Raw genomic sequence first — 15,636 nt, 5'->3', positions numbered from 1 at the left:
TTTATGACTGGGTAATAAGAACCACAGTGTAATTCAGAAGGCAGTGAAGTTAGAAGACTTGGTTCTAGACCTGACCTAACTGATTATTAGATGTGTTACCTCGGATAGGTCCCTTAACATTTGAGAGCCTGCCTCAGTTGTTTGTTTGTCTGTTTGTTGAGCTCTTCACCCAATGTGGGGCTTGAACTCAAAACCCCAAGGTCAAGAGTCACATGCCCTACTGATTGAGCCGGCCAGGAGCCCCCTGCCTCATTTTTTCCTTGTTGTTAACCTCTGGAATGGGTGGCTAACCTGGTGTCAGTGGGAGAAAGGAGGAAAGGATAAAGTGTGTTTAGGAGTTCTATAGATCAGTGTTTTAAGAATTCTCCCAGAATAGTACTAAATAATTCATGTGGCTTTGTATTTAGTTTCATCCATCCTTTGATTAAGAATCAATTAAAATGTGATGTGTTTCTATTTTTTTTTTGTATTTGGTTTATTAATTTTCAAACCAACATGTGAAATAGCACAATTTTCATTTTAGAGGTAAAGAAACTGGGAGCTACCCATCACATTTTGGAATTAGGACATATCTGTGTTCCTTGGAGTTGTGAGAGGAAAGTAATTTGCTATGGACTGAGGAATAAATGGGGGAGTGAGAAAATGAAGACGCTAAGGATATGCTGCCCTTTATAGAGTTTATTAAGGCTGAAGGGAAGTGAACAGAAATACCTAGAGGGAAATAAAGACTCTAGGAAGGGGTTTTGTTGAAATTTGAGGGAGAAGTGGGTGTGGTTTTTTTGTTAATTCAAGTGAAACCAGTGTAGATAGAAGTTGAAGTTACCAGGAGTAGTAGATGGCGACTCTGAAGCAAATGATGGATTGAAGTCAAGAGTGCAGAGTGGTAAAGGGAGCCTGAGGTAGAAGAGATTAAGGGAAGGTCCTTGGCAGGGACATTCTCTCCTTGCATTACAAGCTTACTTATAAAGGATAAAATTAGATCATGTTGTGAAGTACTTTGTAGATTGCCAGGCATGTATGAAGTGCCTAATAAGTCATAGGTTTGGAAAAGGTAAAATATTAAACAAATGTTAATGAACGAGCGCTTGGATCAAGTATTCAGATACAGATAATTCTGGTGTACAGGTTGCAGGGAGAGAGCAAAAGCACTTACTAAACCCTAAATAAAAATGGATGAGGTGGAGCATTGTTTATATTTAATATTGACTATGTTGACTTAAACTGCTTTATAATACTTTTTAAATTGTGGCAAAATATACTTAAGATTTACTACTTTAACCATTTTATAGTTTACAATTTGATGGCATTAAATACATTCACAATGTTTTGCAGCCATCACTACTGTCCAGTTGCAGAACTTTTTCATAAACCCAAACATAACCCTCACATGCATTAAGCAGTCACACTTCCTCTCCCCCAGCCCCCAGTAACCACTGATCTGTTTTCTGTCACTATGGGTTGTATATTTCATACAAATGGAATCATGTAATATGTGTCATTTTGTGTATTTGCTTTCTTTCACTTAGCATAATGTTTTCAAGGTTCATCCCTGTGGTAACATGTATCAGTACTTTATTTCTTTTTATAGCTGGATAATACCCTATTATATGGATATACTACTTTTTTTCTTCTATTCATCATCTGTTTGGATATTCGGGTTGTTTCTGCTTTGTGGCTATTATGAATAATGCTGCTGTGAACATTCACTTATAAGTTGTTGTGTAGAACGTATGTTTTCATTTCTCTTGGATATATAGTAAGGAGTGGAAATGTTAGGTCATATGGTAACTCCCATGTTTAACTTTTGAAGAACTGCCAATTGTTTTAAGCAGTTACACCGTTTTGTATTTCTACCAGTAGTGTATGAGTATTCCGATTTTCTGCATCCTTGCTTTATTGTGATTTGTAAAAATTAATTAATTAAACCTTTGAATCCTTACCACTTGCTGGGTACCATGGTAGATGAGTTTCAAAGAAGGGCAAGGCAGGATTCTAGTAGCCAATAGGTTTTTGGCCTGCTTGGGAGTTAAGATCAACATTTATAACTGTTCTGGAAGGAACAAACATTAAGTGCACTAGAAGGCATAAAGTGCTTTGAAGATTTCAGAAGAGGAATTACTCCTTGGGAAACCTTTATTTCTTGACTCTCAGACTGAGGACCTTAAATCCTATTCTGTAGTTGGTAGGAAGACAAAATTTCTGAGCCAGGGCTGTGATATAATTTGAACCTGGATTTAGGAAGAAAGATCTAGCAGCCAAGAGTAGAGGCTGAGGCAGAGGGTGAAAGAGACTAGTAGTGCCTATGAAACCAGTTTTCTTATTGGTAATTGGAACTTGGAGTGCCAAATAGAAATGGAAACTAAGGGATGGAATAGACAGGACTTGGAAACTCATATGTTCGTAGCCTCCCTGGATCTCATCTCTTCTGACATTAAACATCGTCTACCAGATACTGACAGTTCTCAAAATTCTGTCTCAAGAACAGACCTTTCTGAGTTTCAGAACACATACTTGGTACGTCATATTAAAATTACATATTTTAGGGGTGCCTGGGTGGCTCAGTCAAGCATCTGCCTTCAGCTCAGGTCATGATCTCAGGGTCCTGGGATTGAGCCCCACATGGGGCTCCCTGCTTGGTGGGGAGTCTGTTTCTCCCTCTGCTCCTCCCCCCCACTCCTGGGCGCGTGTGCACGTGCATGTGCTCTCTCTCTCTCTCTCAAATGAAATCTTTAAAATATATTTTAGGGGTGCCTAGGTGGCTTAGTTGGTTAAGCCTCTGACTCCGTCTCAGCTCAGGTCTCTTTTTCTCTTTTTTTTTTTAACTTTTTAAAAATTTTATTTACTTTCGAGTGAGAGAGCAAGCAGGGAGCTTGACATGGGACTCGATCCGAGGACCCTGGGATCACGACCTGAGCTGAAGGTAGACGCTTAACCAACTGAGCCACCCAGGCACCGTCAGCTCAGGTCTTGATCTCAGGATTGTGAGTTCAAGCCCCGTGTTGGGCTCCATGCTGGGTGTGCAGCCTATTTTAAAATATATTTTTATTTTTAAATAAAATGTTAATATACAAATATATATTTTATATATAATATATATTTTAAAAATCTTTATCTCCCCTCCAGTTTAGTCTTGTGCAATGTTTTTTAAAGTTCTAAGGAAGTTTTAAGTGATGCATTTTTCCTTTCCATATTTCTCAGTAGTTTATCAGAAGCCCCTTCAATTAGTCACTCTAGAAAGATAGCCACAGCTCCAAAAGTCCTCGTCAAAAAATAAAATTTTCCAAAAAGTTGAAGAGCAAAGTAATTTCATTACAGAAACATTGACTAATAGAAGATAAAATGCCCATAGTTCCACCATCCTAATAAAACCATTATTGGCATTTTGTAATGTTTTTCTTTAGTCTTTTGCTTCCAGAACAGGAATTTCTTTTTTGTCCTCTTCCATCTTCTTTTATTTGTTCCCTTTTACTAAACATTCCCATTTGTCATCTGTCTCCTCCCCACCACATATTCTGCACACGCGTGCATAGACCACACTCTTACGTAATTTTACATCCTACGTGTCAGTGTATATTCAGGATAGCGGATATGTAGTTATAGGATATACGTCAGCTTTAGAACTTTCACACCAGTATCAAAGCATTGCCAATTAATATTTCCTCTGCAATGATTGCCTCAACTGGGACTGCTAGAGGTATTTGGAATTGAGAATTGACTGAAAAGATGGTATGTAAGTGTCATTTGGGTGACTGGAATGTGCCTAGTGGGGTTGAAAAGGACCTGTTCATGTTTAAAATTGAGGTATTTTCCTTTGTGTCTAACAGCTTAATAACCTGATGGGTAATTTACCTCCTTGCCTTGAATTTCATGTTCTCTGTGATTTAAACCAAAATTCTTTTTTTTTTAAAGATTTTATTTATTTGAGAGGGAAGCAAGCACGTTGGCGGGGGGTGAAGGGGCAGAGGGAGAGGAACAAGCAGACTCTGTGCTGAGCGTGGAGCCCGACACAAGGCTTGATTCCAGGACCTGGAGATCATGACCTGAACCAGAATCAAGAGTCTGATGCCCAACTGACTGAGCCACCCAGGTACCCCTAAACCAAGATTCTTAAGACAAAAACCATGCAGCAGTTATGTCTTGTTCATAAAAACCTATTACATGGACATTGTTATCATATATTTATTACTGAGAGTTATAGGTATAGGCATACATAAAAAAAAAAAAACAACCAATTTTGGGGGTTCCTGGCTAGAACTTTTACTCCCCGTGTTAGTGAATGATATGATGGTCATCTGCATAGTTGCACAAGCTGGAAATGAGCCTATATTTCTCCTTCACACCCACCCCCATATCCCATCAGTTATGAAGTTCTGTTTTTCTTCTTCCTAAATATTTCATGAATTGGCTTCTTTTAATTTGTTTATAATAAAAGCTGGTCTTTCCTAGAATGTGTCTTGAAATCAGTCCTGATTTTAAAAATCTCTAGACTGGGCCGCTGAACCAATATCAAGGGGGATCGTACTTGAATTAGCTGTTACTTTTGTGCAGGCTGGTCCAAACTTTAAGTCTGGGCCAGAGTGCTAACCGCCCCATCCCAGGTCACTAAGGAGGTACCTTGTTGCTAACCAAGAGCAAATTACAGGCGGAGATTCAGCTTCTCTTCTTCACCTGGGACCCTTTTGAAAAGGGGAGTTTTCTGATTCACATTTAGGTGTCTTTGCTGTATAATAATACATTCAGGTTTATTCAGGTTTTCTGCAGTGCCAGATTTGCCAAGTAATAGAAATTATCTAGTTTTAAGATTTTCAAATTTATTAGCATATAAATTCCCCAGATACTATTTTGCTTATAATATTTCTTTTTTTTTTTTTCAAGATTTTATTTATTTATTTGACAGAGATAGAGACAGCCAGCGAGAGAGGAACACAAGCAGGGGGAGTGAGAGGAAGAAGCAGGCTCACAGCAGAGGAGCCTGATGTGGGGCTCGATCCCATAACGCCGGGATCACGCCCTGAGCCGAAGGCAGACGCTTAACCGCTGTGCCACCCAGGCGCCCCTGCTTATAATATTTCTTAATCTGTTGTGTTTATGTCCTCTTTTTCATGCTGTCTTTTTTATTTGTATCTTTTTCCCCCAAGCAGTTTTACCAGTTTGTTATTAATCTTTTAATTAATTATAAATTTTTTGAATTATCTCCATTTTTTCTGACTTTTTTTTTGCATCTCTCCTATCTGGCTTTTTGGGGTTTGTTTTTGGTGGGGGGGGGGTTGTTTTTGTTTTGTTTTTTTAGAGAGGGAGAAAGAGCCTGAGCCAAAATCAGGAGTTGAAAGCTTAACCGACTGAACCACCCCTCCACCCCTTTAGTCTTTTTTTTAATATTCTTAAAACTTATTTTCCATTAAGTACTGCTCCACCTGTTATATTGCAGATTTATCCATAGTGGTTTTTTGTAGTTCTGCTTGTTTTGAAAGTTTCTTTATCACTGCATCCTTTCTCCCACAGTAAGAAATCTGACTCCTGTACTTTTTGATCAATACCCAGTAAGTAACTAAACTCCAATTACCTCTTTTTCCCTTACACGAATTCCTTCCTTACTACACCCAGGTTGCAATACCTGTACAAAGCACCTTGCTGCGTGGAAGCCGTCAACTTGCTTGGCCTTGTCCCTCTGCCAGGAGCCTTCCTCATTCTGCTCAGGCTCCTGGACTCTGAATTGGGCTGCCCTCCTACTAGGACACTTGCCTTATGTTTCCTAATGGGCTCTGACATCCTGCACTGGTCTGCTGCTATGCACACATTTCCCTATCCTTCACCTTGCATGGACACACTTCACATCCTGGTTAAGCCCCAGGACCCTGCTCTGTGCCTCTGCTGCCCGCAGATCTTACCTTGCTTGACCCTACCTAATGGCTTTGGACAGGATCTCTTCAGGAAGGAGGAGAGTGGGAACTGCAAGAGAAACAGTCATTTTCTAAGTTTAATACAGTATGCTAGAGAACATAGAATATTTTATTCTTTGTTCTAATTGAGAGTTAGCTATAGTATAAGGTCTACTTTTATGACTTCTATATGCGCTAAAGGAATATATGTACTCTGGGTGATTTATATATATCTGTGCATATGTATATGTATGTATTCACCTTATAAATTGCATTCAAATCTTTTACTTAAATTTTTATATGCTTGTTCTGTTACTACTCTTTTAAGTATTATAAGTATATAAAAAGCATCGGAGAATGGTGAACATGTAGAGATGGGGGGAGCGATGCACCTGGAGAGAGCTCAGAAGCCATGCACACTTTTCTCACCTCACCCTGTGTATCTCTTAGGTCTGGCTGTTGATTCATATCTTTCATCATATTTTTAATAAACAGGTAAATCGTTTTTAAAAAAGTGTAAATAGGGGCGCCTGGGTGGCATAGCGGTTAAGCGTCTGCCTTCGGCTCAGGGTGTGATCCCGGCGTTATGGGATCGAGCCCCACATCAGGCTCCTCTGCTATGAGTCTGCTTCTTCCTCTCCCACTCCCCCTGCTTGTGTTCCCTCTCTCTCTGGCTGTCTCTATCTCTGTCGAATAAATTAAAAAAAAAAAAGTGTAAATAACAAGTGAGTAGCCATGTATCTATCACTCACCTTAAGAAGTAATGCATTATAGGGATGCCTGGGTGGCTCAGTTGGTTAAGCATCTGCCTTCGCTCAGGTCATATCCCAAGGTCCTGGGATCAAGTCCCACATTGGGCTCCTTGCTCAGTGGAGCCTGCTTCTCCCTCTGCCTGCAGCTCCCCCTGCTTGTGCACCTGCACTCTCTCTCTGACAAATAAATAAAATCTAAAAAAAAAAAGAAAAGAAAAAAGAAAGAAAGAAGCCATTACAGATGCAGTTGAAGTCACCCAAGACCTCTTTTTGATTCCTGTCCTTTCATTTCCCCTCTGAGGTATTTACTGTCCCAAATTTGTTATTTGTTACTCCTGTGAACTTAAAACAGTAGAGCAAGGCTGCCAATTTATTATATTAGAAATATCCTCCAAATTAGACTTAACCAGTGTAGACCAGAATTGCCTAGAGATGCAGGCCTCCTCTTATATCAAAAAACTTTGTAGCCCCTGGAAGAATGTTGGGAATTTGCCAAAGAAATATTTATGTCATCTCTTACAGCATATCTTAAGTCAGAGCCTAAGAGCTTAAGTCTTTCACTTGATAACTAGGTATCTGGAAAGGAAGGAATGCTATGACAAATTACTTGTTTTTAAAGAGCTAGTTGTGGGACGCCTTAGTTGATTAAGTATCTGTCTTTGGCTCAGGTCATGATCCCAAGGTCCTGGGATTGAGTCCCACATTGGGCTTCTCCCTCTCCGTCTGCCTGCCGCTCCCGCTGCTTGTATGCTTGCACACTCTCTCTGTCTAAATAAATAAATAAATAAATATTTTTTAAAAAATAAAGATCTAGCTGTGGTGGTATTAAATGATGGCTGTAGTAATAAGCAAGTTATATGGCTTTGTGATTACTTAGAGTAAGTTATTCACGTGTATGAGAGAAAATGTAAATCTAACAGACTCATTAATTTGTATTTCTCAATTATCTTTCATAGGTAATTACAGATGTGGTCATATAAAACAAACTTTGTTCAGGCGACTTGTTTAAAATCCTTTAAAACTCCTTAAAAGAATAGCCAATTATGCTGTTGTTACAGGTGGTGACACATTAAGTTAATGTCTAAATTGGACTTAAAATTTTGATTTCTAGCACCTATTATTGGTAATTTGTATCTCATTTTATCAGTTCTATGTAGCAATGATTTTGCCTATTGTGATACTGTGTTGTTTTGCTTTTTTATTTATAGTGATAGATTCCTGTGGCCTTTTAAATGACTGAATAATGATGGAAATAGATCCAAAATAATACGTGACTACTCTACAGAAACAAAAGACTCTTACACCTTCCAGCTCAGCTCAGTCTTCAGGAAGCAGCAGAACAAGTGAAGGAGAAAACTGAAGAGAAGGAAACCTCACTTTGGGACTGTTTTACTCCTTGACTACTCCTTAACTTCTTTCTTTCTACTTGTTTTAATTTTGCTGTGAATTTATAAATAGTGAAGACCAAAGAAATAGAAGATACATTTGGGAGCTTTATATAACCAAGAAATTTGCCTTGAAAGCTGCTATTCTTTGGAGAAAAACATATTAAGTTCCTGTCTAATTAAAAACAAGATTTCTTATGTCCTTAGATTTTGAAGAATAAAACAGATATAAATATGTATCTGTACACTTTTTAGCAGCTCTGTAGGAATAATGAGATTTGTAAATTAAGGGCTTTGTTATGTGGATGTTTTGCCACTGGAATTGACTGCTCAGATCATTTATAGCTCTTTAATGTTATATTTTTGATGTGTTGCTTTGATGGCATTATTTGCCCACACATGAGTTCGCCTGTCTTTCCAGCTATGACCTTATTATGAACAGTGTTTGCACTCAGTGTGCAGATGTCCATGTATTATCTATTTAAGCAACATCATAGTGCCATCACTCAAGGAATTGAATGAGGTGAACATAGACATAGCTCTTTCCCCTTCCCCCCATTTTTTTAAATGTAACAAATACTTTTTATGTTCCCCTTCCCCTTCCCCTTCCCCCTTCCCCTTTTTGGAAACGTGTCAGGAACTAGATAGTTTAAGATGAGCAATTGAGGGGACTTGAGAGAGTGACACATACAGAGCCTGGCTTCCTTGTGCTTTATCACAAGGCCTGCTGCTGGCCAGCCTATTTAAGCACCCTTCTAACACAAGAACCTCGTGGGAAATCCAGCTGGCAGACTCAAGGAGTTCGGGAAACAGGACCACAGAGGTTACACTCTGGGGTAAATATTGTCCTATATTTAACTTTGAAAGAACACTGTGTGTATATGTATCATGGAAAATAGCTACTGTTTTCTGGTGTATTTAATTTAGGAGAACTGTAGTGGGGTGGTGTGGAGACACCAGTGGATCTCTTAGGAAAACTGATGCTAGTGGGTATTTGAGGAAATTAATGTGAACTTATAGAAAACTCTTGAGAGATTATATCTTCCTTCTCTAGGAAGGTCTTTTCTGCTTTTGCCACAAATTACCAGAGTACCTGAAGCAGATTAATCTCTTTTCATAAGTATCAGTAGTTTTGAGTAATTGTTTATTCTTAAGGTTCTGTTAAAACTCAAGAATTCATTAGTTTTCATGTAACCTTCCAGGTCTTTGTCAGATTTTTCTGTTTATGTGTTTCGTAGTCATTATTAATGGACTATTGCTTTTGTTTAGAACGTCTTTGAGGAATAGAGCCTGATAAGTAGTTTTAGAGAGGCTCGGAGAGGACAGGTCTTTCTGTAAAGAGGGGATCTTAGAGTAATCACAGACTTTTGTACACTATATCAGGTTTTGCAAGTGTAAATGATTTGAGTTTTCTCATTTTCAGATCCTGGCCATGAGGTTGGATGCCTCACCTTGCTGAAAAGAGACACTGGACCTAAATGGCGCAGCATGACTTTGTTCCTGCTTGGCTAAATTTCTCAACACCACAGTCAGCTAAGGTGCTTTTCTTCATTCCTGTAGTAACCTTCCAAATACCAGTTCTTTTTATCCCCACCTTATTGATGACCTCTGTTTTACAGTCTAGGTGTTTTTGTGTATTCAGCCTTGCCTGAGGGTTTAAAGTATGTTTTCATAGACTTACTACATCTCTTTTAATAGGATATAAATGATTAGGCAGTCTAAGTCATTGTGGGCCCTGCCATTGTCAAGTGTCTCCCCCTCCCCTTTTTTCATTATATGCCAAACTTTTCTCATGCGGCACACTTAAGATTTCCTGGATTAGGGGCCCCTGGGTGGCTCGGTTAAGTGTTTGCCTTTGGCTCAGGTCATGGGGTCCTGGGATCGAGCCCTGTGTAGCACTCCCTGCTCAGCGGGAAGTCTGCTCCTCCCTCTGCCTCTTCCCGCCCACTCCCCCCACCCCACTCATGCTTTTTCTCTCTCTCAAATAAATAAATAAAATTTTTATTAAAAAAAAAAAGATTTCCTGGATTAACTCCACTACACTTTGGAACTAAAACATATCTGCTAACCTGTTATTTAGGTACAGAGGGGCAGAGGTAAAGAGGAAATGTTTTTTTGGGGAAATGGACCTTTGGGGTGAATGCACATTTGTCTATGGTAGTAGATGAGGAGGACAAAAAGGGAGAGACATTGATTGACTACTACATGACTCTCAGATTAAATCCTAGAAATTCTGTTTTAGGGGTAATCTACTTAATGATTTTAGGGGAAAATGTGTGTTGCATTAGGAACAAGTGGAAACAACCAGTTCATATAGAGTGAAGTAGCCCTAGTCATAATACACAGAAGAACGGCCTCAAGTACTGGGGCACCTGGGTGGCTCAGTCGGTTAAGCATCTGCCTTCAGCTTGGGTTGTGATCCCAGAGTCCTGGGATCAAGTCCCACATCTGGCTCCCTGTTCAGTGGGGAGTCTGCTTCTCCCTCTGCCCCTCCTCTTGCTTTTGTTCTCTCTCTCTCTCAAATAAGTAAATAAAATCTAAAAAAAAAAAAAAGGAATGGCCTCAGTTATTGATGAAGGAAACCTTTGGGAAGCTAATAAACTTAAAAATGCTTCCCATTTTGCCAACCTACAGAGGAGGGACACAGTTGATGTGTAATCTCAAAAAAGGGGGGGCCTATATTCCCTATTTTTTAAAAATATTTTATTTATTTATTTTAGAGAAGACAAGTGAGGGGAGGGGCAGATGGAGAGGGAGAGAGAGAATCCCAAGCAGACCCCACACAGAGCTCAATCCCAGAACCTTGAGATCATGACCCAAGTCAAAATCAAGAGTTGGACACTTAACCGACTGAGCCACCCAGGTGCTCTCCCCTGTTTTTTGTTTCATTATGTTTTGTTTTGCTTTTAAGATTTTAATCATTTATTTCAGAGAGAGAGAGTGCCTGTGCTTGAGAGTGGGGCGGGGGCAGAGGGAGAGGGAAAGCGAGAATCTCAAGCACAGGGTCCTTACCTCACGACCCTGAGATCACCACCCAAGCCAGAATCAGGAGTCAGACATCCAACTGACCGAGCCACCCAAGCACCCTTTCCCTATTTTTAAATGTGAATTTTGGGGCAGATGTTCCTGATCTGTCTAAACCCACAACCTTTTGCTCTAAACTTCATTTTGACTTGCCCTTTAGAAACTCCCAATATCTCATGATTGACATAATCTGACCCAAAGCTTGGGGATGGTGGGCCTGAGGGATTAGGTGTGGGATCCAGGAAAGCATTTAAAAGTATGAAGATCTTATCTGCAAAGAATAATCCAGCATGGTGAAGTAAGTAAAAAGAATTGGAAAATGAGATCTCACTATTTGCAGTAAAGCTACAGTAAACCAAGTTGTGCAGTTTGGGATAAGGATAGACATAAAGCTATGGAATAGAGTAGAGAAATCAAAAATAGTCCTCTACACAGTCATTTTTGACTAAAGTGCCAAGGTAATTTAATGTGGAAGTGATAGTCTTTTTAGCACATGGTTCTAGAACTGGGTGTGGGTGTGTGGGTGTGTGTGTGTGTGTGTGTGTGTGCGCGTGCGTACTGAGAACCTTGACTTCAGCCTTTACTTAATATCACACACAAATAAACCTGAAGTGGATCATAACCTAAATTAAAGAGCTAGAAACTATAAAACTAAGAAAATGGATGTAAAGATGTCTGTGCCCGACCTGTAGATTTACTCTATGCCTTTGTCACATATATCCATATTTTTCACAGCTTTTTAGACTTTGGTCTCTCATTTGAAACTAAAGAATGTTCTAAAAAGTAATAATAAAGTTGAATTTTAAAGAAAGAATGTTCTGGAATAAAATTATTTGGAGTAGGTAGGAAAATGAAAGTTTATCTATAACCGTGTTTCTCATACTGCTTCCTTTTTCATTGTATAACCTTAAAGACTTATTCTCCCTGACCTTCCTCATGTGTAAATGAGTAAAATGAGACTAATGCCAAATTATAGTACTGTTATGAATATTAAGTAATGTTTAGAAATAAGTGTTATATAAAACTGTAAAAACCGTGTAGTTGTTAATGGCCAAGGTGGTGTGGTATTTAAATCATTTCTTTCTCCCCAATTCTAGAATAATTTACAGAAATAATAAAGCTGTTTAGAATTTTTTTTTTAAATCCTAATGATTTTTTTTAAAGATTTTATTTATTTATTCGACAGAGATAGAGACAGTCAGTGAGAGAGGGAACACAAGCAGGGGGAGTGGGAGAGGAAGAAGCAGGCTCACAGCGGAGGAGCCTGATGTGGGGCTCGATCCCATAACGCCGGGATCACGCCCTGAGCCGAAGGCAGACGCTTAACCGCTGTGCCACCCAGGCGCCCCTAGAATTTTCTTAAGCAAGCATCTTGCTTTTCCTTTCCTATCACAAAGTTAATATCTTCAAGTGTAAAGATTGAGGGCTTAATGGATATCAGCGGGGTTTTTTTCACCCTCTCTCATGCAAATAATTGAAGTAGCTGCCTTTTCTCCCCTCTGGGACGCAGAAAATGAGGTGATGAGTGAATATGTAACCTAGGTATACAACCATATCACCCTGAACGTGCCCAGTCTTGTCTGAATATGTAACCTAGGACTTCTTTAACTTAGAGTCCTATAGTACCCTTATTATGGACCATATGCTCATAATAGGGGTTTCTTCCACCTTTATTACTCTAAAAAGCTGATGCAAAACCTAAGATACTGAGATTGGTATCTTCTTAATCTGTTTGGTTCTCTCTACTTGATCATCTTAGTCACCTACAGCCACCTTCGAAAAACACGGAGAGCACCTGCCCCGAGGAGACCGTAGATTTGGAGTAAGCCGTCGTCGACATAATTCCTCTGATGGCTTTTTTAACAATGGACCTCTACGAACTACAGGAGGTGAGCCATGCCCAAATTCCATGACTATATTTAAGTTGCTCAGGACAAGCCCACATTGGGGGTGCATGTCCATAATCTTGATATGCTGTTTTTTAAACACGTTTTCAATTAGATCTTCCAGTTGTCATTATTCAGTTACATTGGCTTTCTGACATTTTTGTGTTCTCGTGTGTCACTTATTCAGTTGAAGATCTCATATAGAGATTATATGAAAACAAAAATAATTTTTTGGACTTAATCTTTTATTTAAAAGGTCCCCTGAAGGGCTTTTGGTGGTAGTACTATGAATCAGATAAGGAAGCAAAAATCTAATGTGTTACTTGTCCTTACTATTCTAGATTCCTGGCACCAGCCCTCCCTGTTCCGCCACGATTCTGTGGACTCTGGTGTCTCTAAGGGAGCATACGCTGGCATCACAGGGAACCTGTCTGGTTGGCATGGCTCTTCCCGAGGTCATGATGGCATGAGCCAGCGTAGTGGGGGTGGCACAGGGAACCACCGCCACTGGAATGGCAGCTTCCACTCCCGGAAAGGCTGTGCCTTTCAAGAGAAGCCACCTACGGAGATTAGGGAAGAAAAGAAAGAAGACAAGGTGGAAAAATTACAATTTGAAGAGGAAGACTTTGTAAGTATGAATGTTTAACTGTGTGGTTAAAACCTAACAAATAATGCCATAAATAGAAGACCCTGTTAATAAGGAGAAAATTGAAGGAATTACTAAAAAGGAAGTCCCTAAGTTTAGATTTTTTATTGTTTTTACAGGGAAAAATTGATTAGTATGAAGATAATGACCAAAATTCCTGTGTAACTTTCAGCAAATCTTCATGTTTTTCATCTTCATGCCTTTGAAACTTTAAAAAAATTCTTAATTTCCTTTGTTTTATAAGGTTCAACATTCAAAATTCAATATTCAAATTATGTAAAAATGTGGTCTTACATGTTGAATTGTCTTTCTCCAACTATCATAAGATGTTTTTTCTCTTGATTTTTTTCCTTTTATATAATTGTGATATTGTAAATATGCAATTGGGAGTATTTAAGCTGTCACCTGTATATACGGTAAAACTTTGCCATTGTGTATTGAATTATATGCCTTTGGCTTCTCAACCTAAAGTAGAGTTTTTAGTCACCTTTAAGAAAGTTTACTGTATTTTATTTAACAAAACATATCCAAGTTATTATCATTTTAATATGTAATTGATATCTCAATTATTAATGAGATTATTTGCATTATTTTTGGTACTAGATCTTCAGGATCCTTTGTGTATTCTGTACTTGTTTGAACCATAGTCTCAGTATAAATTAAATTACCCACTTTCTGAGTGCTGAACAACTACAGTATAGCTAGTGGCTACCATATTGAACAGTGACGCTCTGGTTATTTTTAAGTAATGCATTAAATTAGCCAGTCACTTCTGTGATGGCCATTTTATTATATTAATGAAGCCAACTGAATGAGAGTCAGATTTAGGCGTCAGCTCCTCTTCTAAGTCTAGCAAATGTTCTAGGATCCTTTAAATGTTATTTTTTAATGTGAATTCCTAACCTCCAGGCACGTATCCTTCAAAACTTCATTTGTGGAAAGGTATATACTGCCCTGACATATTGAATATTGTCTAGAATGTTCTAAATATCCAGTGTTCCAGAACTTAGTATGACACTAAATTATAACTTTCATTATTTAGTCAATAAACCTAGCACATTTAAGAAAGACCAGTGGGCATAATGAACAAAATCTTTGTTGCTCATCAGGCTTTGGGAGCCTCGATCAAACCAGCAACAACAAAAAAGTTTAACTGTATTCCTGGGAGTTTCTTTTTTTTTTTTTAAAGATTTATTTATTCAACAGAGATAGAGACAGCCAGCGAGAGAGGGAACACAAGCAGGGGGAGTGGGAGAGGAAGAAGCAGGCTCATAGCGGAGGAGCCTGACGTGGGGCTCGATCCCATAACGCCGGGATCACGCCCTGAGCCGAAGGCAGACGCTTAACCGCTGTGCCACCCAGGCGCCCCTCCTGGGAGTTTCTTTTTGTATTTTATTCCACCTAAGTAAATTAACCCACTGTAATGATAATTTATATATATGAATGTTTATTAAAGTATGTTTTACGTTGTGACCAGAGCCAGCTAAGCATATAGTAAAGTTTATTTGGGTTTCTTTATTAGTTATGGTTTCTTACACACTTTGGTGAAAAAGACATTGTAGCAAACAAGAAGTAGTGTGGGGTAAAGTGGAATTTGCTTTTTTTTTTTTTTTTTTNTTTTTTTTTTTTTTTTTTTTTTTTTTTTTTTAAGAGTGCCTTTTGAATAGGTTCTACACTACTGATTGGTAGAATTTGGTAAGAAGGCCCATTATCAGTTCCGTGGCATTCCCAGTGGGAAGTAAGTTGACAACAAAGTAAAATGTGAAAGTAGCACTGTCTATGCCTGCTGGGTGATTTAAATGGAAGTTTGCTGTCAGTCAGACCTGATCAGTTTGGCAATAAGGGCAAATTGATTCTGCGTTTATGTTTTAAAATATTTTTTTTTAAAAGATTTTATTTATTTATTCGACAGAGGTAGAGACAGCCAGCTAGAGGGAACACAAGCAGGGGGAGTGGGAGAGGAAGAAGCAGGCTCATAGCGGAGGAGCCTGATGTGGGGCTCGATCCCATAACGCCGGGATCACGCCCTGAGCCGAAGGCAGACGCTTAACCTCTGTGCCACCC

The 15,636-nt window shown here is 39.0% G+C and overlaps 1 protein-coding gene across 9 annotated transcripts in view; it reads left to right on the top strand.

Moving 5' to 3' along the window:
• Positions 1 to 15,636, top strand: part of GPBP1L1 (GC-rich promoter binding protein 1 like 1) — a 61,225-nt gene that overhangs the window by 19,456 nt on the left and 26,133 nt on the right. For 6 of the 9 annotated variants that reach the window (XM_034651691.1, XM_002919455.4, XM_034651686.1 and 3 more), the window contains 4 exons: positions 7,840 to 8,852; positions 9,440 to 9,554; positions 12,800 to 12,929; positions 13,268 to 13,554. In XM_034651691.1, coding sequence (XP_034507582.1) covers positions 9,495 to 9,554; positions 12,800 to 12,929; positions 13,268 to 13,554 — 477 coding nt within the window. In that variant the 5' untranslated portion in view covers positions 7,840 to 8,852; positions 9,440 to 9,494. Of the gene's footprint in view, positions 1 to 4,025; positions 4,088 to 5,502; positions 5,541 to 6,329; positions 6,375 to 7,839; positions 8,853 to 9,439; positions 9,555 to 12,799; positions 12,930 to 13,267; positions 13,555 to 15,636 lie in introns of those variants that run through there. The other 3 variants (XM_034651679.1, XM_034651654.1, XM_011225305.3) reach the window with 3 other exon arrangements.

This window comes from Ailuropoda melanoleuca, chromosome 2 (assembly GCF_002007445.2).
Source record: "Ailuropoda melanoleuca isolate Jingjing chromosome 2, ASM200744v2, whole genome shotgun sequence".
In the NCBI taxonomy this organism is placed as follows: Eukaryota; Metazoa; Chordata; class Mammalia; order Carnivora; family Ursidae; genus Ailuropoda; species Ailuropoda melanoleuca.
Note: the sequence above shows the minus strand (reverse complement) of the source record. Positions and strands in the feature narration are given on the sequence as shown.